A 24,742-nucleotide genomic window follows, 5' to 3' on the forward strand; every position below is an offset into this window, starting at 1 on the left:
CCGAAGCCATGGAAAGTGCTACGCATATTGGGAACGATGAGAGCACTGCACACAGTGAGACATGAGTCAGGGAACACGGACAGGGGCCAGGTTATGAAAAGCCTCACTTTTTAGAGTTTGGAGCAAGAGTTCAGTAAAGGACTCTAAGTAGGTGGGTGACAGGATTTGACTGCATTTCAGAAGGTTCATTCTGGTAGCTGTACAGAGCAGTGGTGTTTCAAGATTTGACAGTGACTCAGTAAGAAATCCATATGACAAGGTGACCTAGTACATACATACTAGTATATCTGTGTGTGCAAGTATGAGTGATATTTACACCTATTATCTGCAATTCACTCTATTTTCTATTCTATTTTTAAGGACAAATAGCGTTTGAGGTATAACATAATATCTTTTGTCTTTCAAGGCTATCACTGTTTATTTTGATGCTGAAATCTGCCCAGATGTGACCAGTGGAAACCCCTCCAAACTGGCTCCTGGGTTCTTTTGCCATGTCCTGCCATTCCTGGAGCACTTCTTCCGTATCTGACTGAATAAGAGGATGTTCTGGTCTCACTTGCACTTTCCCTGCCCCAGTCCTGGAATAAGCTGTTGTTTTCACGTAGGAGCCTCAGCTCTCTTCTGTGGAGAACAGTATTTAGGAATTAGCATCTGGGTGTGCTCACTGCCATGGAGGTGTCATTGCTTCTAGTTCCTCTCAGCATGCAGAACTATGAAATTTATGCATATGCAATATATATATATATATATATATATTCATATATTTGAATCCATGAGCACAAATTGTAATATAATAACACAGTGTGCATTCCATATCTGCAAATCCCTTCTCCAACAGTGAGAAACCTGTTTCCATTATCCTCACCACATTTATTCATTTGCTCAATCTTAGAATGTACAGAAAGTAGGTTCAGAATAGCTACACCATAACACTGTGAAGAATAAGTTTACTAACTGGAATTCAATATTCATTTATAGTATGGATTTTTTTTATAGTTTTATACATTAATTTCTTCATATGGCTAGGAGAGGACTCCTAAAAAATTTAATACAATAAATGTTATCCATGGTTAAGAAAAGTGATTTTAGAAATTTTTTTCAGTGGAGAATTTATATTTGCAGTAGAACTAAGGCTCTTAAGGTTTTAGTCTTGAAGTTCAGTTTTAATGATTTAGAACTAATATGTTAAAATTAAATTTATTTGGCTCTTACCCTGGCATCAGGATTGTCATCAAACTGTGTTCTAATAAATGTATCAAAAGAATCCGCGTAGTTTTCAGTTAGATTTCCACCCAAAGACCATAAATAACAGAATATAAAAGTCTGACATAGCATTGTGTTCAGTTTTGTTTGTTCCTGAAAGAACAAAGAGAAAGACTTTTAATATTTTACGTTAACATAAAAAGAATCCTACACTGCAAAATCAAAAGACTGTTGTGGGTTATGTGTGTGTATGTGTGTGTGTGTGTGTGTGTGTGTGTGTGTGTGTGTGTGTGTAGACTCATACATTTAAGAAAGAGATCAACCAAAGGACTTGTATGCATGCATATAAGCCTAACCAATGGACACAGACACCACAGGGGTAAAGGGGGGATAAGGACACATCTGTAATACCTTAATCAATAAAGAAAAACAAGAAAAAAGGGCACAGCATATGTTTCCTATATTTAATTTAATGGCTCACAAAGTGATGTTTTATAGTAGTACAAAGTTAAGGACTCTGATGAGAAAGTGAATGGCAAGGAGTGTCCAAAAAAAAAAAATCTCAAGGTTGTTTTTCAACTGATCATTATAACTCTGTTTAGCCTGCATGACGGTATTTAAGCAGATGCTGACAGACACATATTAGAAGTATGTTGTAGACTGTAAGGGAATTTAAGAATTGAGTATAAGAGTGAACCATAGGCTTTCTAACACTCCTTCCAACTTTTAGCTTCTATTAATCTACTCATAGTCATTAGTCCCCTGAGAAGTTAACTTGAAATTGATCATATTACAGAAAATTTGGAGTCATTTATTTGCAAAGGAGCTATACAATTATCTAATTTTCTGGCTTTACTGAAGTAATAAAACCTTCCATACCATTGAGAGATTAAGTCCATCTTTCTCAAATATCAACGACTCCAATAAGCAACAGAGTGTAGTCACTTTGCTAATGTTTACTTGCGGGATCGCTTGGCAGCATTTTTTATTGATAAAATTTAAACCATCATCAACATAACGGAAAAGGCTCAATAAAAATTCTTGGGTTTCCTCATTCAGCTGTAAATAAAACAAACAAATAATATTTTAGCAAGACCAGATGAAATATGTAATTAAGTTTAGAAATGGGTTGGTTCACATCTTTTTTTTAAATTTTATTTTATTGTTTAAAGTATTACAAATAGTAGTACATATGTCCTGTTTTTTCCCCATTGACCTTATAATGCATTTTGTGACTTTTAGACTAAAGGGTATAAATATAATAAATATAATAAGATATGAAATGAATACAAAATTTAAAAGCCTCCTATGACTCAGGACACCTGGGAAGATTTTGGGTAGCTGATAATGTCTTACATCTTGATCTAGCAATGGGTACACAAGTGCTTATTTTATGATCACTCGTTAAACTGCCAATATGTATTCATGCAGTCCTCTATATTGATATCTCCCACAATTAAGAATATGAAAACGAAGAACCATAAGAGAAAACATTAAAAAAATATCTACTAAAACACCAACACCCCCATGCACTGGTGAGGATGTGGAGCAGTAGGAACGCTCATTCATTGGTGGGGGGATGCAAATTGGCACAGCCACTGGGGGAGACAACCTGGTGGATTTTCACAAAGCCAAACCTAGATTTACCATATGACCCAGCGATCACACTCCCATGTATTTACCCAAATGAGCTGAAAACTTAAGTCCACACAAAAACCTGAACACGGATGTTTACAGGAACTATATTTTGGTTTTCATTTTTTTCCAGTTTTATTGAAAACACTGACATACATCACTGTATTAATTGAAGGCATACAGCATGATGGTTTGATTTATATATACAGTTGAGCCTTGAACATGGGGATGCAGTGCAAATGCCCACGTAGCTGAAAATTCAATGGCTAATTCAACCAGCTGTGGGTCAAAACCAGTATTTTCAATCAGTGGTTGGGACTCTGCGGTTGGGAATGGGAAAATACTGTTGCTGATCTGCGTTTGGTTGAATCCCCAGATGCAAAACCCATGGATACAAGACACCGACTGTATTTATTGAAAAAAATCCACGTGTAAGTGGACCTGCACAATTCAAACCTGTGTTATTCAAGGATCAACTGTACTGTGAAATGATTAGCACAAAAGTTTAGTTAACATCTATCATTTCCCATAAATGCAATAAAAAAGAAAGTCAGAACTCTTAGGATCCACTCTCTTAACTTTTCTATATGTCATACAGCAGTGTAAACTATAGTCACTCGTAAGTGCCAAAACATGGAAGCAATTGAGATAGATATCCTTCAGTAGGTGAATGAATAAACTTGGTAAATCTATGCAATGTAATATTATTCTTTGATAAAAAGAAATGAGCTATTACACCACAGAAAGGCATATTACTAAATTTAAAAAGCCAATTATATGATTCCAACTCCATGATATTCTGGAAAAGACAAAACTATGGAGACAGTAAAACTCAGTGGTTGGTGGGTTGAGGAAGAGTGGACAGATGAAGAGACTGAGCACAGATTTTTAAGGCAGTGAAACTACTCTGAAACTACAGGCATGGCTACATGATATTATTCATTTGTAAAATCCATAGAATTATACAACACAAAGAATAATCCCTAATGCAAATGATAGACTTTAGTTAATGTATCAATGCAACATTATTGATGATGTATCAACAATGTGTCAATATTGACACACCAATAACATATCAACAATATATCAATATCAATGATGCATTGGTGATATTGATTCATCAATTTTTAACAAATGCACCACAGCAATGCAAGATGTTGGAGTGGGGACTGGGATGGGGCAAAATACTTCAAAAGATGGCTTGTTAAATAAGGTAATATGGAATTGAGCTGTTGTGAATAACAATGTGAGAGCTTTCCTTCCCTTGGGGTGGATTGGTACTTCTGAGGTTAGAATGTGTCTGGGGTCATGACCTACATCTGAGTGGGAGGTAAACTGGCTTTCTCTTCTCTCTGGCTCTCGGAGGTGCTATAGCTCCCTAAAATCTAAAGATTATGACAGTGGGTACATGGACTGAAATGTCCTTTTCTTCATTGTGACCCCTCTCATTATCTCAAGCCTCGTGTCATCCTTTGTAATGCCCCAGCCTTTTCTAGCTGTGTTTTGGAGGAGTCAGGGAAGTGGTTTGTGTTTGTCCTTGAGAGGAACCAGTCTGGGCAGAGGCCAGGCAGAGCAGGCCGGGGCCAGAGCGACCAGGCAGACTGGCAGGCTGAGGTCATAAATAACGAGGGCGGATGTGGGGAGAATATAAACATTTCTGGATAATCCCCTCCATCAAGCACAATGAAGCCTTGTGTTATTACAGTGTGGGCACTCAAGGGAAGTGTGAGCCCTCCCAGACGGAGACACTCACTTTTTTAGAAATACCCGTCATCCAGGTTTTAACATAAGGCATCCATCTCAGTTCCTCAGGATCCACAAACACCATCCCACATCGACTGACTGTAGCAGGAGAGGCAACCCTTAGGTCTTGCACCTAAAATTGAAGAAAGTCGAACAGGAAACAGCTAATATGATATTTCCTTACTACAGCACCTTCAATGTCAATGAATCATAAGTTCAAAGTTTAACACTGAAAGGCTTTAGATGAAAAAAGAGGGAGAGCTGTAAGTAATCAGATATAGGGAAGAAATGTTAAGTGAAGGATAAGGTGGAAAAACCCATAATTATAGGAGGATACTGTCAAATTCATTCTCTTTTCTCTTTTTCCTTGTTTCATTCTTGTACCAACACCTAGTCTAACACCTAGCATGTAGTAGGCATTCAATCAATGTTTGATGAATGAATACACGAGGGCTATCATCTTCCATAATATTTTGTCACTGTGATTGGTCCACATTTCTCTTTCAAACCCTCCATCAAATATTCATACCTCGCTGGGGTAATTTATTCACTTTAAGTACCTTTCAAATCATGCGAATTCATCTATATATATGAAATACTTCCAAAGGAAAAGAAACAAGTGCTGGTGAAGCCAGAATTTATTGTACTTCCTGTTTATAGAGAGACAGGAATGTTTGAGAGGCTCTGGCTGTCAGGATGGACAATGCATTACAAAAAGACACTGTAATAAGTATTTGGTACATAAACAAAACACCATGCTGGGCCTTACAGATAGTGATACGTCAGCATGAGAAAATAATTATAGTGGTATGCCAATCTAACAAATGATTGCTTCACCCCACAGCATGGCATATATACTTGATACTGTTGTAATTAACCTAGTTATTAATAACAGGAAAGGAGCAAAAGGAAGGCCAAAGTTTATAGGCATGCCGTTTGGGCAGCTTCATCAGGAAGCTACAGATTTACACTCTCAGAGGCCCAACAGAGAAAGGATAGATGCATGACCAGTAAAGTTGGGTGAGGGGGCCCTAGCGAAGGTGCTCACTGTCAGTCACACCTGGGAACAGGTCATTGGTCAGGATGGGTGTGGCCACTTCAAGGGTGCGAAATTTGGGATATTTAGTTCCCTAAACAAAGGAGTGTGCCTTTCTTGTTGCTCTTGTGCCCTTGGGATCTTGTTGCAGGGGGCGTGCTCTCTTGGGACCCCTGCATTCGCTCACCTGGCCCACAGCCATGTGGGCCTCCCCCTCCTACACACACACAAGGGACTAATGGACTGTCACTCGCCTGATGATGAACTGGCTGCAACATGGAATGGAAACTCTGGATGCTGGCTTTGCTTCCACACTTCTTCGATAACTGGATTTAGGGAAATGGGACTTTGGAAACCCAAGGATGTAATTCTCTTGCACGAGTCTCAGAAAATTCTTTTTTCTGGAGATATTGTGAGGACTCTGCCCCAGCACTCAATGGAGAAAGGAATACCCCAACTTCTCGATAACATATTTACCTCAAAAAGCATGTGGACTTGAGGTGTGAGTTTAATCCTCTCGCTGTTAGCCAGGCAAAGCATCTTGTTATCATCCAACACTGTATTCATGTTTTCAATCCAAAGAGCATCCACGGGCCCATCACTGATGATCCACTTATGGTCTTCTGAAGTGTCTTGCACAGCTGCTCGGACACTCAGTGCCATCAAACCATCTTTCCACTCCAAGGTCACACTATTTACTTCGCCATATAACTCACCCATTGTAATTGATTTAGGATTAAGAACGTATGTTTTAACTGGTTGGTAAAAGGGATTGTCTGCACCAATTTTTCTCAAATTCCCTAAAGTTTCTGCAAGGATTCTGTAAACTGTGGTTTTGCCACCTCCGGTTGGCCCAACTAACATCACACCATGCCTTACCAGCATAGTTTCATAGAACTGTATCACCTTTTTAACCATACATGGTTCAGGCTGGAGATTTTGCCCATTCATGACATCTATAATTGTTGACTGCAATATACCATAATCATGTTCTGGAATTTGGACTCCAGGGAAAAGGTCAGATATGATTCCACTGAAATTTAAAAAATAAAATCAATTAGGAACCACTGGTCATTGAGTTTTCCCCATATTTGTTACAAATAACTGATGAAACATTAAAATGAATCTTATTTTTCTCACTGATCTTTTCTTCTAAACATGCACAGTATTAGTATATCCTAAGTTGTATACCAGAATCTATAATTTCTCTGATATTGTGCTTGATTTTGCTTGTTTCTTGTACTGTAGACCAATGTTCTTAAGTATATTGGGAGCCTTTGGAGGTAAGCAATATCTCTTGTTTCTGTATTGTCCACAGTAGATGGTGTAGTGTCAAGGTTAAGTTTATTTCTTTTCTTTTTTTAAAAAAATATATTTTATTGATTTTTTACAGAGAGGAAGGGAGAAGGATAGAGAGTTAGAAACATCGATGAGAGAGAAACATCGATCAGCTGCCTCCTGCACACCCCTTACTGGGGATGTGCCTGCAACCAAGGTACATGCCCTTGACTGGAATCGAACCTGGGACCTTTCAGTCCACCGGCCGATGCTCTATTCACTGAGCCAAACCAGTCAGGGCATTATTTCTAATATCATATTTCTAACTCAACTTTTCCCAGATGCACACATATATACTTATAACTGAATATGTATACTTAGAAAAATAATATGGAAATAAAAATAGAAAACTAGTACTAGGTAAAAAAGGGAGTAAAGGAAAAATTGACTTTCTGTGGGAAACAGTTAATGTGGTGTGTTTCTATGGGTAAAAAAGAAGCTAAAACCTAGTTTACACTATATACACAAATGCATTTGAGATACAGTAAAGACCTTAATATAAAATGACCACAACGGTACTAGATAAAAATATAAGAGATGAATTTTGTACCACTATGGTAAGAAGGTCTTTCTAAGAAAGATAGGAAATCTATAACTAAAAAATGGTGATAAAGTGGAAAAAAAATGAGTAAAAAAAATCTTCTGCGAGATAAAAGGTTTTATATACAAACTTAAAGAATGAATGATGGAGAAATATTTCCAATTCTTATACCAGATAGAATTTATGACTCCCCAAAAATCAATAAGTAAAAGAGTAAAATAGAAAAAATGTTCTTAGAATAATAAATATATATGACTCATGAACTTAAGAAATGATACTAATAATTAAAGAAATGCAATCATTAAAGACTTTTGGTCTCTCATTAAAATACTTAAAGGGAAATGGGCATTTTCATAAAACCATTTATATAAATGTAAAATGTCTTTGAAGGCCATCTTGATAGACTAATTAAATTAAAAATGCCTCTTACCCTATGATCTAGCAAACTTACTTCCTGGAATCTCAATTATAGAAATATCATAAGTGTGCAAAGATAAATGCAGAGACATTTTCATCATTGTGTCCTACCAAAAGGAGGAGACATGTTCTGAGAAACAGGGGCACTGATAGAAGACACGGGCAAAGGAAATCCCAGCACAGTCATCAATGGACATCCCTGATAAGAGATGTGCACCAGGGGTCATGGGTAAGCAGCCCAGATTAGAGCAGGACAGAGGGCTCCAAAGAGGCAAATTCAATAGAATATTTCAATTGTTTATTTGTCTGCTTTTAGGGTATTTACACTCTGGTAAAATTTGGAGACAAATTAATGATAAGTTTATAGGAAATAAGTAAAGGAATGAAAAATAAGAATGATGGTAATAAATGAGGGGAAAATAAAAAGCTAGATAATATAGTAATGAAACTATAGCTCAGCAGTGGATAATGTTTACATAGCTATGATAAAGCACTGAAATCCTAGATATTTTGCTTAGGTTATATTGCAATATGACTACATGGAGAAGGCAGGTCTAGGGGAAGAGCTGCATGTGCATAATGGGTAATATCTAAAACTGAAAAATCAAGAAATGTAAAAAACATGGTACTAAAAATATGAAGGGAAACAGTAAAATGAATGAATGAATTGATCAATCCACGGAAAAATGACTTGCCTTTGGTAAGTTGGTGAAGGGCAGGGAACCACTGCTTTTCATGAGACTAATTTATGACATTATTTTATTGTGAAAACTACTACATGTATGTCTTAGATAAACATAAAACTACTTAATAGAAGTAGAAATACATAGATAAAAGCAATCACATTTATGTTAAGCTCAAATCTGATTTCTTGCGGGGGGTGGGGGGAGGGGTTGGGAAATTTCTTAGGTCAGGAACTCATAACCAATACTAATTTATATAGCACACAGCCTGATGATCAATATTTTGGAAAAAAAACACAAATAATTGGATGGCTAACAACATTTTAGTGCCTTTATTTAATTTAATTTAATTTATTTATTTATTTGGGTTAATCCTCACCCGAGGGTATTTTTCCATTGATTTTTGGAGAGACAGAGAAACATTGATGTGAGAGAGACACATCAATTGGTTGCCTCCCACACGTGTCTTGACCAGGGCCAGAGCCTGCAACCGGGGTACATGCCCTTGACCAGAATCGAACCCAGGAGGACCCTACAGTCTGCGGGCCAACACTCTATCCACTGAGCCAAACTGCCTAGGGCTAGTGCCTTTATTTTAAACTAGAGTTTTTTAAAACGACAATAAGTACCTCTAGAAACGATGAGTTATTACCCTGTTAGAGACAGACATGCTTGCAGATGAGACTATCCATGACCTCTACACAGCAGCTATGGTTTATTCTGTAACATCTAGAAACTTACCTGAACAGAACAGCGTCATCTGTTAAGAATTTGGGCAAGTTGGAGTCTCGCAGTGCTCTTATCAACACCACATCTTCATTTAGATCTGGGTTCTCTCTTTTTAAAGACCTAAATGTAAAAGGATAATTCAGATGACATTTGTGAGAACATAGTATTGAATGTGATTTTCCAAACCCATGGGCTGTGGGGGGAGAAGGGGGCCCCACTGCAGGTTCCTGCTGAAAGGGGAGGAGCGTGTCCCCTTCATCCCGAGTGTCCAGCTCCATCAGAGCATGCGCAGGAGTCAGGCACAGGCTACACAGCCTTGAGGACGACGACAAGGACATTTTTTCTCAAACTCCCGCATCAACCCTCCCTGAATTTGCATGCACCCCTGGATGCATCATGATGATTAACATCCCTGTGACTTTCTGTTACCTCAGCCCAGAACACCCTGCTTGGCTCCTTTGCTGGCTCTTATTTACCCTTCGAAACCCAACCCAATTACTCTCTCCTCTAGAGGGTTCCTCCATCCCTCATGGCAAACCTTGGGCACAGCCCTATGGTTCCTCTCACTACATCCTATCCTAGATAATTGCTCATTTTTCTGTCTTGCTCACTGTGCTGCAGGTGAGGTCTTAGCAGTCTTTCTCTAAGTAGTCTTAGTAGTCTCCTTAAGTGTCAATCCTGTGTAAAGGAGAAACACAAATATCTTTCCATACCCTCTGTTCTTTCTTTGAAAGAGTTTATGGAAGGGCAGAGATATTTGTGGAAAACCCAAGGCTACAGGAGCCAGGCTGAAGGGCCCTGGAGGTACAGAATCCAGACTAGCAAGTCTTGGCCTGAGAGGAAGGACAAGAGAGGAGATAGTTCTTAGAGACTCTGGCCAACCTGGAGATTCCAGAGGCAGGAGTTTCAAGAAGATCTGAAGGGAGAAGTTGGGGCCTGAAAAGAGAAAAGGCTCATGCTTTATCAGAGACTAGAAAGCAGCTCTGCCTTGGACCATACTGTAGAGGTAAAGTCTTGGACAAGAGACTGGAAGAATGAGAGATTAAAACGGAAATGTTCCGAATGCTTTAGGCTTTGTCAGGTGACAGGTCTGACTTAATTGCTGAATATGCATAACAAACCGTACGCCTTTTAAGTGGAGTCATCAATCTTATGTTGGGAAAAGCTTTTGCACACTCAAGCCCAGTGTATGTGACAGGTTCAGGGGAAATGAAAGTTCTCCGAAGCCCAGTCTAGATTCAGGTCTGGTCTGGGGACAGTCACGTAAGACACACAGTAAGAATTGTCACGGGATGAGCAGGGATGCCCTTTTCGCTGTGAATGGGAATGTTAAGGTAAGAATGAGGACAGCAGCAGCAGCTGACACTTATTAATCACTTCCTGTGTGACTTTAAGAGCTGTTTATGAATTGTGTATGATGCGTATGATGGCATGTTCTGACCTTTCGCTGTTGGCCGCCTTGGTTTCTTACCCAGCCATGACCAGCACAGACTTCACGGCTCTCATGCCGAAGTCGTAGTGATCTTGCTGAGAGAGCTGCTCACTGCAAAGCTTATACATCTGAGTCATTTTTCTTGCTAATATTTTACTGGATTCAAATCCCTCAGAATATAGAATTACCTAGAAAAAAAGTATTACATCATGTTATTACCTTATATTGACAAAAATATGTCAGCATAATACCAATGTCTTCAAAATCTACATTAGACACCACAGCTCTCCAAGTTGTCACATCATTTAACCAAGAAATGTAAAAAGGTTGAGGGGAAAAGGGTTTTCTATGCAACAAGGAGGTAGAAGGTGGGACATTGTATGGGGAGGCCTGAGCCCTGATTCTGCTTCCTTTCGATCGATGGAAATGTGGCCTTAGTGACACTTGATGCAAAGAGTGGAGAGCCCACAGCTTGAAAATGTTCAGATCATGGAGGCTGGATGGTGGTACAAGACCTGAGTACAAAAGCAAGACTTGAGCCTCTCACATCCGAAGGTGTAGGTTCCCCGGGAGTCTAGGGAAAGCACACAAGACCTGCAGCCTCTCCCCTGCCCTAGGAGGCTGCCTTGCCTGGGACAAGGTTCTGCAGCTGTGGCTAATAAATCCGTAACAATAGTGGAGGGGGCTTGGACCCTTCCTCCAATCCACAATCTACCTGAATCACTGCTGCTGGCCTAGGAATTGGGATTAGGATGATGCAGAGATTTCTTACTGGTGCCTGTTTTGCTCAGTCTAGCTTCCTATCAGCACAGAGCTCTGCATACTGCAGGCAATTAAGAACATTTACTGATGACAGATCCTGACTCATTCAATCTGTAACGATAGGAATAGCATTCAGTAGACTGGGTTTTTTAAATGTCTTCAATTAATTACTGATAATCAATAGGATGAAACATGAGATGCGAACAAAATGGTGGATTGAGTTCCAAAACTGGTTTCTTTCCTACCATCATTGGACAATGAGCAAGTCATTCATTGTCCCTGTCCACAGGGGGTCTAGTGAAGACATGTCCTGCCTTAACAGTCTTCCACCCCACCATGACCTCAGGAGCATCTGTTGCAGGTGAGGCAGTGGGCTAGGCGTGGATGTAGAGAGCTGAAGGGGACTCATGCCTGGGCCCTCTTAGAAGCTGCTGGACTTGCTGAGTCAAACCTGGAAACTGTGATGATGTAAGCATTATACTAATAAAAGTTGTAATTTTTCTAATGATAGGATTTGGCATGGTTTATTCTATTTTTAGGTAATTACTTTTACTTCATATAAAGAAATATTTTAAATGAGCTGTTATCAAAAGAATTGTTAGCCACAGGAGTAATCTGTGCTTTCTGGGAAACTTCTACACGGGGTGGAGTTCCTTGTCATGAACTGCAGTGCTGAGCACAAGGGGCACAAGGAGTCCTGAAAATGTCCCACATTTTGGTCTAGATGGTCACATCAGTGAATCCATGAGTAAGAGTTCCCTGAGTTGTACTCCTATCATCTGTGCGCTTTACTATACGTAAATTATCCCTTTGCAAAAAGTGCCAAGAAGTCACATTGGTTCTTAGCTAGTATGAAGAAACAAAAATCAGTTTAAATGGAAAGATTCCTAGATAGACACAGAAAGAATAAATACAATACAAATATTTAATGTATTAATGATGACTATTTTTTACTAAGCTGATACAGACTTACAGACCAATGTCCACCCTCCACCCTTCACCAGCATTGCTGCAACTCAACATCCCTGGACTCTAACATAAAATAAGTAGAGGCCTGGTGCATGAAATTTGTGCGGGGGGGGGGGGGGATGGGTGTCCCTCAGCCCGGCCGGCACCCTCTCACAATCTGGGACCCCTCGGGTAGAATCCCTAGGCCTGGCTGGTGATCAGGGCCTGTCAGGGCTTTCCTTCCCCTGGCTGCTGGCAGCTGGTCCTGCCCCGCCACTGCCACTGCTTGCCATCTGTGTAGCACTGCCACCCCACCCCCACCACCAGTTACCTCCCTCTGTGAGCAACAGGCGTGGGGTGCGATCGCTTGGCTGGCCTGGGCCTCTCTCTGTGGGGCGATTGTGGAGTTCCCCCCACCCCATAATCGATAGCCCTGCCGGCCAGTGGCTTGGGCCTCCCTCTTTGGCGTGATTGAATGCAGAGCCCCTCCATCGATCACTCTGCAGAGGGTGGCCTGGGCCTCCCTTTACAGGGCGATCATGGGGCGATGGCAGGGCCCCCCTGACCAATCGCATTGCAACCGCCTTGGCTGGCCTGGTGCCAGTGCGTGTCATAGCTTGGTCGTCCGGAAGGTCATCCGGGTGGTCGTTCTGGTGTTTGGTCCATTTAAATATTATGCTTTTATTATTATAGATGCCCAAGAAGTGAGAACAATATAGTATTTTTAGAATGACTCCAGACATTTTAATTTCTAGAGATGAACTGATAAACCCCAATGAACTGCTTAATTAAACTCATCGATTCATTCAATTTAAGGACCTACTATATTCCAAATACCATTCTAGGCATTAGGGATATAGCATTTACAGAGAGAGAGAGAGAGAGAGAGAGAGAGAGAGAGAGAGAGAGAGAGAGAGAGAGAGAACAAAACAATCTAAGTGATAATCATATCTACTCTTATAAGCAAGCAATGATACATTTGCCAGGGTGCATTCATAAAGAAAACTTTCTACTTCAATAGAAAATAAAAGAAATAAGCTTAAATTTTTCCTGGTTTATAATGTGAAGCTCACCTCTGCAATCAAGGCATAATTTGGAACCATCATTGAAAAAGGTCTGAACAGGGCTTTCAAGTTATCTGGCAATTCAGTCCTGCCTGCGTATCCGGGATTCATTGTGATGAAGGCTGCACAAGTCATAACCAACTTTATTTCCCGCCCCTCAAACATGAATCTAGAGAGCTGTTTAAAGGAAAGAGAAAGGATAAGTTAACATTTCTCCAGACATCTGTAAACTCTTTCACATGATTAGTACTGGAGTCAAAATGTGTGTAATGGAGCCCTGGCTGGTTTGCTAAGTGGTTAGAGCATTGGCTCACAGAAAAAGGGTCTTGGGTTCCATTCCCAGTCAAGGGCGCATACCACAGTTGCAGGTTGCCAGGCCCCAGTGGGGCTGCGTGCAGGAGGCAACCAATCTATGTGTCTCTCTCATGTCGATGTTTTTTTTTTTCTTTTTCTCCCCCTTCTCCCCCTCCCTCCATCTCTCTGGAAAAAAATATCCTCTGGTGAGGATTTTAAAAAGTGTGTGTAATGGAGCATTCATGCAAAAAGATATGAATCCTGCTGTTGGATAACAGGGGGCATTTCTCTCCCGGTTCCATCCTATCCAACCAATCTCTTCTGGGCTCAGTGTTCCCTGCTCTCTGCCTCCCTGCCCCTGGCTTGCCCAATAGTTTCTTCCTGCTTGACCCAGTCCTGCAATATTCTAGGCCTCAACATCTTTTGCTGAGCCTCCTCAATTCAACTTAGACTTAATGGCCACTAAACATCTCCACCCACACTTTCTGTTTTTTTCCAAGAAATTCTAATCTGATGTGAGATCCTTGGGTGATTGAAGCCCAGCTGTTAGTGTCACTGGAATCATCCCTTCACTTTTATTCAACAGCAAACACCTGCTGAGCATCTGTTGCAGGTGAGGCAATGGGTTAGGCGTGGATGCGGAGAGCTGAAGGAGACTCATGCCTGAGCCCTCTAGAAGCTCTTGGACTTGCTGAGTCAAACCTGGAAACTGTGACCATGTTGTGCAATAGATGATACAGTGTAGGAGTGTGTAAAGCCACAGGGAGCAAAGCCCAGAGGAGCAGCAGGGAAGTCTGCTGGAGAAATGAGGAACGAGGAGAGGCATTTCACATAGACAACCAGGGGCAGCTGTTCCAGTCAAAGGGAGCAGAAACAGGAAACTACGTTCAGGGAATGACCAGCTATCCACTCCGCTCAGGGGTAGAGTTCTAGGAGGAAAGTGTCAGTAGGCCAGGGCCTGAGCATCAGGGATCTTGCACACTAGACCAGTGATGGCAAACCTATGACACGCGTGTCAGAGGTGACACACGAACTCACTTTTTTGGTTGATTTTTCTTTGTTAAATGGCATTTAAATATATAAAATAAATATTAAAAATATAAGTCTTTGTTTTACTATGGTTGCAAATATCAAAAAATTTCTATATGTGACACGGCACCAGAGTTAAGTTAGGGTTTTTCAAAATGCTGACACGCCGAGCTCAAAAGGTTTGCCATCACTGCACTAGACTAAGGAATTTAGATTTTGTCCTATGGGTGGGGGAAGCAGAGAAGAATTTTGAGCAGCGTGATATGGTCAAAGATAGCAGTGGAGAGGTCAGATGGGGGGTCCACTAAGGAATTGTTAGTAGAAGAAGGATGAGAGCCAGAATTATGGGGTTATCACTAGGGATAAGAGGCATCTAGCAGTTAAAATTAAATGGACTTGGTGACTGATGGCTTCAGTTCTGGGGTTGACAGTAATGGGGAAAATCCAAGATGAATTCCAGGTCTAGCTGGGCCGCTGGATGAAGGCGCTATTAAGAACATGAAGAATATAGAGGAAGACTGGAATGGAGCTGGGAGATGTGTCATATCCTGGAGCAGAACACGCTGGATGGTACAACTGGAGACCAGTCCTGCTGCCACTAAACTGCTGATTCTGTTTTTGAAACTTGCAAGTTTCCGTGCTTTAGTTTCTCCACCTATTCCAGGGGATGCATCTCTTTCCAACGATCTCATCTGGCCACCGGCAAAACTGAGGGTGAGATCTGGGGAGTCTCAGACGTCCTCCTATCTTTCTGTAATGCACATGGTTACTCTCCAGTCAGCAAGGCTTCCATTCTCCCTCCATTCTCTTTGGTCCTTCCTCCCTTTCCCACCATACTTTGCTCTCACTTCACTGCTCAGCAAGGTGATAATGACTTATGAGTTATGGTATATCTGGAGGCCCCTGCATTCAATACAGGCCTCCTCAGGGGATTGGGGTCGGGGGAGGGGCAGGGAGTACATACCTGGAGGGATGCAGACTTTAAGGTCACATGGATTTAGGTCTATGGTGTTCCCAGAGATATGTCAAAATTTCTTTGATTCCCTTTCACCCATAAGTAACCTTGAGGCAATGCCATGTACTTCACATAGGTTTGATGTGGAGGTAAAATAAGTGTAAAGTACAACAACTTGTACAATTTAGCAGCTCATTCAATTCCAATTTCTGCTTTCTTTTTACTTGTTCTGTAATTTGCTTTTTTTTGCAGAGGTGATAATCAAAATACAGTGGGGCCTTGACTTACGAGTTTAATTCGTTCCGTGACGGAGCTCGTAACTCAAATTACTCGTATGTCAAATCAAAAAGTGCACGAGTGAGACATGTGCTGCTGGGCTGATGTTGTGGAGTTTACTGTGACGTTCGCTGCGCCAACTAGCGGTGGGGTATCTGAAGCTGGCTCATAACCCGAATTGTAGCTTGCAACTCAAAGCAAAAAATCGGCCGAGAGACGGCTCGTATCTCGAAAAACTCGTTAGTCGGGACACTCGTAAGTCAAGGCCCCACTGTATCTAAGAGCTCTTTAGCAGGGCACCTTCCGGTAAGAATGGCCCCTGTCCCCAGAGCTACAGCTGCATCCAGAGGCCCCCATGCTATGTCAGCATGAATCCTATGGCTGGTCCTGACGACATAAGGGCTCCCTGGGAAGGGGCCAAATTAGTGGAGGGGAACCTTCTAAAGACTTGGGGTAGCAGCTACTTAAAGAACTGGCCAGACTGTTCTGGCTTATACAGTCTGAACATCAGTCTGCCCTTTGGTGATCGCATGACTGTCTCTCAGAAAGTCAACACAGAGTACTACGGAACTTGGCCCATACTTCACGGAGGTCAGCTTCCCAACATAAACCCCTTTTCCAGGAACATGCTCATATGGGCCACACTCCTTGGCTTCTGTCCAGTGGATGCTGGGGAGCCGAGTCCCCCTAGATTGCCCAGGACTCCTCTCCCATCCTTCTACCAGTATGAGGCTGAGCCTGGGGGCCATTATGAAGGCAGTGGAGCCCAGAAGCAGCAGTGTTGAGAAACCTGGCAGAGAAGTAAATGTCCAAGGCAAGAGCAAGAAAAGCGAGGAAGAAAGTAGGAGATGTGTGTGTGTGTGTGTGTGTGTGTGTTGGGGGTGGGAAGACCAACACAGTTCCCCAAGGGCAGCACAGTGTCCAGCATACGCTTGTTTCTGTGTTGCCTGCATGAGGAATGAATTCTCCCAGCTAAGTCATGTTGCTGTAGCACTTACCCATTACACTGCAAACATGCAATAGGCAGGCGCAAGTTAGCACTCTCGTGCCTAAGATGCAAAGGGCTGTTGGTTAATTACAAACTGGAGATGCTGCCCCGGGGGAGTTGCCCAGCCTTACCTTTGCAGCTTTGGCATTCCGAATGGTAATGAGCTGCTGTGCGATCACTGACAGAACTTCAATGTCAATTCGGTTAAATTCATCAAAGCAGCACCAGGCCCCTGACTGGGCCAGACCGCTGAAGAAGCGTCCCATCATCTGAAATCAAAATAACCCTGTTCAACTTTGTGTAACAAAGGGGGAAATCCTTCAAAAGTTCAATGTTGAGCCCTAGCCTGTTTGGCTCAGTGGATAGAGCCTCAGCCCGTGGACTGAACTGTCCCCGGTCCGATTCTGGTCAAGGGCACGAACCTCTGTTGCAGGTTCCTTGGCCCTGGTCGTGGTACGTGCAGGAGGCAACCAATCGATGTGTCGTCTCTCTCACATCGATATTTCTCTCTGTCTCTCCCTCTTCCTTGTACTCGCTCTAAAAATCAACGGGAAAATATCCTCTGGTGAGGATTAACAACAACAACAAAAAGTTAAACTTTGAGCTGAAATGTTAAAAGGGAAAGAGGCAGTATGTGCAAGTAAGTACTTGTTTTATGTGAATCCTGGGCTGTCGTAAGTGGGCGCCTTTCTGAGAGGAAACAGCTTTCTGTCTCTTTTTAAATGATTTGAAGCTCATTTTTATTTTAACTGTAATGACAATCTGACCAACTTTCCCACTTTTCATAACCCTCACTCACCTGTGTAAATACTTGACAGGTTCTCGCAGAAATGCTTGGCATCGACACACTTAAGGACTTACAAACACCCCGAAGACTGGTACTACTGGCAGCGTTCCCTGCCTGCACAAGCGACTGCAGAGGGCAGGTAACACCTGGACCATGGAGGGAAGCGCAGCCGCGCAGGTTAAGGCGGTGGCTCTAATTTCTGCAGCAGAATCCCGCCTGGCACGAATGTGCACACGTGGGCATCTAAAGTGGAACATTTCTTCAGAGACTTAAGTTTTGGGTTCAGCATTTGTACAAAATAGCCAATCAATCTCCTTGCTTAGTGTCTGCCTTTTCTCTATAAAAGTCACTCCTTTAGCTCCTGTCAGTGAATGGTGAGCAGTGAAAGCTTCTTCATTATTCTGACGTTGGCAATTCAAAATGTGTTTTTAAAATTGATTTTTCCGATTATAGTTTACATTCAATATTATTCTGTGTTGGTTTCAGATGTACCGCAAAGTTAGAAAACCATGTTCTTTATAGAGTGGTTGTGCCTGCTCACCCTCTTCAAGTACCCACCTGGCTCCAGGCCCATGTATCTAGATTTTATTGACTACATTCCCTACCCTGTAATGTGGCTATTCTACAAATACCAATTTGTACTGCTTAATCCCTTCACCCTTTTCACCAGTCCCTCAAACCTCTCCCCCGTCTGGCAATAATTAGTCTATTCTCTGTATCTATGAATCTGTTTCTATTTTGTTTGTTCATTTATTTTTTTTCTTTAGATCCCACATGTAAGTAAAATCCTATGGTATTTGTCTTTATCTGACTTATTTCACTTAGCATAATGCCCTCTAGTTCCATCTGTGTCGTCACAAATGATAAGATTTTGTTCTTTTTAATGGCTGAGTAATATTCTGTTGTATATATGTACCACTTCTTCTTTATTCAACCATCCAATCATGGGCACTTGAATTGCTTCCTTATCTTGGCTTCGGGGCTGGGGGGGGGGGGCAGCCTTTGTAGTATTCAGAAGGTGGGTTGTTTCCTGGTTCCCAGGGGAAGATGTTATAAGCTTGTTTGAATAATTCTGCAGTTTGGCAAGGAACGGAAACCTGCCAGGGATAAGCAGACACCGTGCCCAGTCCCTTTGCTAAGAAGAGGTGCTTGACTCGGGGACCTTATCACTAGATACAGAATTAAGAGAAGAGCTTACAGTGAGGCCATTTGAGGCCCTCACAGTTTTGCCAGATGTTAAAGCAGCATATAATATTGAGCCTTAATTTTAGGCCTAATGTCCATACGGATATTCCACATTTTGTTTATCCCTCCATTAACTGATACACATTTGGGATACTTCCACCTTTTTATTATTATGAATAATGACGCTATGAACATTTGTGTTTTGTGTGGACATATATTTTCATTTCTCTTGGCAGTGAACATACCAAGGACTGGAATTGCTACGTACTACAGTAACTCTGTTTCATATTTGAGGCACCACTGAACTGTTTTCCACAGCATTTCGCAACCCCAGCAGCAGTGTCTGAAGGTTCTAGTCCTTCCACATCCTAGCTAATACTTGTTATTGTCTGTCTCTGATTGCAGCTGTCCTAGTGGGTGTGATGAGGCATCTCATTGTAATATTAATTTGCTCTGTTCCCCAATGGCTGGTGATGTTGATAATCTTTTCCTGTGTTTCCTGGTCATTTGTTTATCTTCTTTGGAGAACTGTCTATTCGACTCCTTGTCCACTGTGAAATTAGATTACCTGCCTTTTTATAATGGAGCTGTAATAGTTCTTTATATGTACTAGGTTCACGCCTCCTATTGGGTACATGACTTGTAAAAAATTTTCTCCTATTTTGTGGGTTGAATTTTCACATTCTTGATGCTACCCTTTGAAACACAAAAGGTTTAAATTTTGATGATAATGTCTGTTCTACCCAATTTTTCTGTTAGTTATATTTCTTGTGTCATCGCTAAGAAGACATTGCATGATCCAAGGTCACAAAGATTTACGCCTATGTTGTCTTCTAAGAGTTTCATTCTTTTAGCTGTTACACACTTAGTCTTTGATTCATTTTGAGTTAGTTTTTATATATAGGGTGAGAAAGGGGTTCAACTTTATTTTTTTGCATTATTTGTTGAAAAGTCTACTGACTGTCAAATTGTCTTCTCACTCTTGTAAAAAAATCAATTTACTGTAAGAGGCTTATTTCCAAACTCTTAATTGTATTCTATTGATCCCGTTGTCTATCCTCTTGCCAGCCAGTGACCAAACTGCCCTGATTGCTCAGTAGCTTTGTAGAAAGTTTGAAATTGGGAAATGTGAGTTCACTAACGTTGCCTTTCCCCCCTCCAAGGTTGCTTTGGCTATTTCGGATCCCCTAAATTTCCATACACTACATTTTAGGATAAGCTTGTCCATTTCTGCAAAGAAGCCAGATGGGATTTTGATAGAGATTGCATTAAATCTGTAGATCTATTTGGGGAGAACTGCCATATTAGTAGCATGAAGTTTTCTAATTCATTAAAGTGGGATGTGTTTCCATTTATTTAGGTTCTGTTTAAATTTCTTTCAACTTTTATCAAAAGTGAGAATATTAGCTCTGTTAGTGACCAAAAGGCATCCATGGTCAAAACATTTAGGATTTGCTGAATTAAATAAAGCTAAACAGATTCCCTCCTAATTGTGGGACTTTACAGCATAGTTAGCATGCTACTTTGTGATGTGAAAATCTAGAAGGGAAATGAAGCAGAATACAGATTTTTCGTGTGTTTTTCTGCATATGCTGTAGTAGGATTCTAAGTAACATACTTTGGGGAGGTGCTGTTTTACATACTGATGTCTTTCCCATAACCGAGGGGCTCTACATCTTTGTATTTTTCAGAGTATAAGTCTGATCTTTTGTTAAATATAGTTCTAAGTAATTCGTTCTTTTGATGCTATTTTAATGGAATTGTTTTCTTAATATTCTTTTTGGATTGTTTGTTGCTATTTTACATGGAATTAAATTGATTTCTGTATATTGGTCTTGTATCCTGCAATCTTGCTGAAATTTGTTTACTAGTAGTTTTAATTGTGTGTGTGTGTATTCTTCAGGATTTTTAAAATACAAGATCATGCTATTTATAAGAAGAGACAATTTTACTTCTTCCTTTCCAATCTAGATGCCTTCCATTTCATTTTCTGGGATTAGTGTCCTGCCTAGGGCCACTAGTACGATGTTGAATAAAAGAGGAGAGAAGGCATTCTTGTCTTGTTCTTAATTTTAGGTGGAAATCATTCAGTCTTTCACCAATAATTAGATGTTAGCTGTGAGTTTTTCTTACATGCTCTTTTTTTTTTTTTTTTTTCAGATGGAAGAAGCTATCTTCTATTCCTAGTATGTTGAGTGTTTTTATCAAGAAGGTGTTTTGTTTGTTGGTTTATCTAAGTCAGAGCTCATGATAATACTGGTCATCAGAGTTGGGAAGTGGCCACAACTAGCTAAGTGGTTACAAGGACTGCCCAGCCTAGATCACCAATGACACCAAATGCCTGTGGCACCGACAGAAGACAAAGAGAATGAAACTTTTCTCCATCAGAATGATTTTATGTGGTATGCGTCACACCTGCTGATGACTTGCTGAAGTAAGGACAGAACTTGCTGACATAAGCACAGAACTCCGGGGAGGTAAAAAAAAAAAAAAGACGATTTTTGATCAAGGTGGGCTCTCAGGGCTTGGAATCACTTACTTTTAACATATAAAAAAAGAGCCTTTATTTTGTTTTTCATGCTGATTAATCATGACATGAAAGTTCCCCTAGTTTTAAGACTCATTGTTTAAAAGTAGATCTTAAAAATTCTCATCACAAGAAAAAAAATTCTGTAACCATGTTTGGTGATGAATGCTAACTACACTGACTTTGGTCACCATTTTGCAATACATCGAATCACTCTGTTGCACACCTGAAACTATCATAATGTTGTATGTCAATTATACCTCAATAAAAAATAAAAGTAAAAAACAAAAAAAAAATTAAAGAAAGGAGACTCAATGTTAATAGATGGGAGGCATATTGGAAGCTCCTTTCTTTCCCTTCATGTATGCTTTCTGAAAGCCCACCAAGGAAGCCACGTCGAGTGGCCTGCCACCTCTGCATGGAGACTGATGCATGATTTGTCCTTCTCTTGTTTCTGCTTCTGGGGGAGGTGCCTGCCACCTCCCTCCCGATGGTATGGGTAAGGTGGGGGTGGCAAGTGAGAAGTCTTCCTCTTGCCACATGTTTGACTGGAATATTGACAAGGATGGCCATTGTCTTTTTCTGACGATCCTTTAGACCAGGGGTGGGCAAACTTTTTGACTCGAGGGCCACAATGGGTTCTTAAACTGGACCGGAGGGCCGGAACAAAAGCATGGATGGAGTGTTTGTGTGAACTAATAGAAATTCAAAGTAAACATCATTACCTAAAAGGGTATGGTCTTTTTTTTTTTTAGTTTTATTCATTTCAAACGGGCCGAATCCGGCCCGCGGGCCGTAGTTTGCCCACGGCTGCTTTAGACCATGGATGGGGAGCCTTTTTTCTGCGATGGGCCATCTAGATATTTATAACATCATTTGCAGACCATTCAAAATTGCCATCTTAAAAATTAGCCTGCTATATTTAGTCAAACAATTAACTCACCCCTACTGCCTTGGGAGGGCCAGACCCAGTGATTTCAAGGGCCTTATATGGCCCGTGGGCCGGATGTTCCCTACCTCTGCTTTAGACCTTTTAAGAGGTGTGACTTTCCAAATTAGGAATGAACATGCTAATAGAGCAGTTCCCAAAGTGTTGTCTGGGGAACCCTGTAAGTCCCAGAGTTCCTTTCAGGGGGCTCTGCAAGGTAGAAATATTTTCATAGTCATATTAAAATCTTATTTGCCTTTTTTTACTCTCATTTTCTCATAAGACTACAGATTATGAAAAAGTCATTGATATGGCTTCAATTTTCACATTGCAAATAATCTTCAAGAAACTGTTGCTTATCAAGTTTTGGTGTGTTTTCAAAGAAGAATATCAACAATTATCTGGAACTATTAAAATATCCCTTTCTTTTTTGGGTACATCTCTGTGTGAAGCTAGATTTTCTTCAACTATTTCAACCAAAATAACATATCTCAACAGCCTGACTGCAGAAGTAGATGTGAGAATCCGGCTGTTGTCTATTATGCCAAACATTAGAAATTTTCAAAAATATAAAACAATGTCACTATTCTCCCTGAATTTTTTGTTTGGGAAAATAGTTATTTTTCACAGATAATATGTTTATGCTAACATGTAATAGATTTATTTTCATTATTTTAAAATAAATATTTAAAATGTGTCAGTTTTAATTTCTAACATAATAAATAGCAACAGACGTAATCCACATATATAAACAAAAACTGATGAGAATTCAATAATTTTTAAGAGTGTAAAGGGGGCCTCTGACAAAAACAACAACTGCCGTACTGGAAAAATCTAATGATGAATTCTCACCTCCTATGTATTTCATTTTCAATACACAATTCTCTGAATAGCTCATCTTGTCCTGTAAGCTTATTCCTTGTTCTTAGGTTTCCCTGTTTTATCATGTATGTACCCATCTTTCCTCTTTCTACTTACTGACATGAGTACATTTTTAATTTTACCAGCATTTGACAAGTCCCCCACCGGCCTTGATTTCTACCCGGACCACCCAGACTGCCTTATGGTGATGCTTCTCCTTTGCTCTACGTATTCCACTGTAACCATTCCTAGCCCACTAATTTTCTCTTGCTTGCCATCACTCTGTTCTCTCCTTCTTTTGTTATGTCATGTTGCAAGTAGAGAAAGCTGCATGGAGCACTTAACGTGAGGGTTCAGATGCCAGGACCGTACCTTGTAGTCTAAACCATCGGAACAGTTAAAGACCACACACTGGATGGCAAGAGCTTTGGCTAGGTCTTTGGTAGTCTCGGTTTTCCCAGTGCCAGCAGGACCAGCTGGGGCACCTCCCAGGTCGAGCTGCAAAGCCCCCATGAGGCACAGGTAGCAGCGATCCTGAAGAAATTGGTAAACTGTTATTATTATTGTTATTTTAATATATTTTTATTGATTTCAGAGAGGAAGGGAGAGGAAGAGAGAGAGAAACATCAATGATGAGAGAATAATTGATTGGCTGGCTCCCCCATACCCCACACTGGTGATCAAGCCCGCAACCCGGGCATGTGCCTTAGACCAGAACCGAACCCAGGACCCTTCAGTCCGCAGGCCGACACTCCATCCACTGAGCCACACCAGGTAGACCGATAAACTGTTATTATTGAAGGGAACTGATTCTATGCGAAATCATAAGTCCTGCCCTTTCTATGGGAGGCAGGTCATTCTTTTCTGTGAAAGGTTTTGTAGAAATTGAAATATATCGAAAGATCCAGGCACAAAATTAATGCAAACCTTGGCTTCACAAAGGTGTAGTCAAGAGCAAATCCTTTCAAGAGTTAATGTTAGATAAAACTTTTCCAGGCTATCTATAATAATAAAAGTATAATATGCTAATTAGACCGGACAACCTTCCGGACGAAGCTGAGGCGGCGGGGGCCGAGGCAGAAGCAGCCCCTGCGGCTGCGAGGGCCGAGCCCTTTACACGAATTTTGTGTATTTGACCTCGAGTTTTTGATAAAATAAAGCACTCTTGTTTCAACATTAACCTAAGTGATCAGTAACTTACCGTGAGAGGAGTAATAACTAATCTTGGGCATGCCCCCAAATATTCATAGCCATAAGTGTATTGAGAGAGCGCCATTCTAGCCACACAGTTATCTACGTCTATATCCCAATAATAGCGCAGCTGTCTCTGCCAGTCAAAGGACTCCACTTCCTCTACCTATATAAGTGATAAAAACAATAC

At 40.9% G+C, this 24,742-nt stretch overlaps 1 protein-coding gene across 1 annotated transcript in view; it reads right to left on the reverse strand.

The window, feature by feature from the left end:
- DNAH6 (dynein axonemal heavy chain 6) overlaps positions 1–24,742 on the reverse strand; it is a 223,692-nt gene that overhangs the window by 99,623 nt on the left and 99,327 nt on the right. The window contains exons 27-36 of the mRNA XM_036335492.1: positions 24,563–24,718; positions 23,734–23,895; positions 17,205–17,342; positions 13,541–13,708; positions 10,797–10,945; positions 9,338–9,445; positions 6,095–6,650; positions 4,592–4,714; positions 2,083–2,262; positions 1,213–1,356 (exon numbers count right to left, since the gene is read on the reverse strand). Of these exons, the coding sequence (XP_036191385.1) occupies positions 1,213–1,356; positions 2,083–2,262; positions 4,592–4,714; positions 6,095–6,650; positions 9,338–9,445; positions 10,797–10,945; positions 13,541–13,708; positions 17,205–17,342; positions 23,734–23,895; positions 24,563–24,718 (1,884 nt within the window). The remainder of the gene's footprint in view (positions 1–1,212; positions 1,357–2,082; positions 2,263–4,591; positions 4,715–6,094; positions 6,651–9,337; positions 9,446–10,796; positions 10,946–13,540; positions 13,709–17,204; positions 17,343–23,733; positions 23,896–24,562; positions 24,719–24,742) is intronic.

This window comes from Myotis myotis, unplaced genomic scaffold (genome assembly GCF_014108235.1).
Source record: "Myotis myotis isolate mMyoMyo1 unplaced genomic scaffold, mMyoMyo1.p scaffold_m19_p_14, whole genome shotgun sequence".
Classification (NCBI taxonomy): domain Eukaryota; kingdom Metazoa; phylum Chordata; class Mammalia; order Chiroptera; family Vespertilionidae; genus Myotis; species Myotis myotis.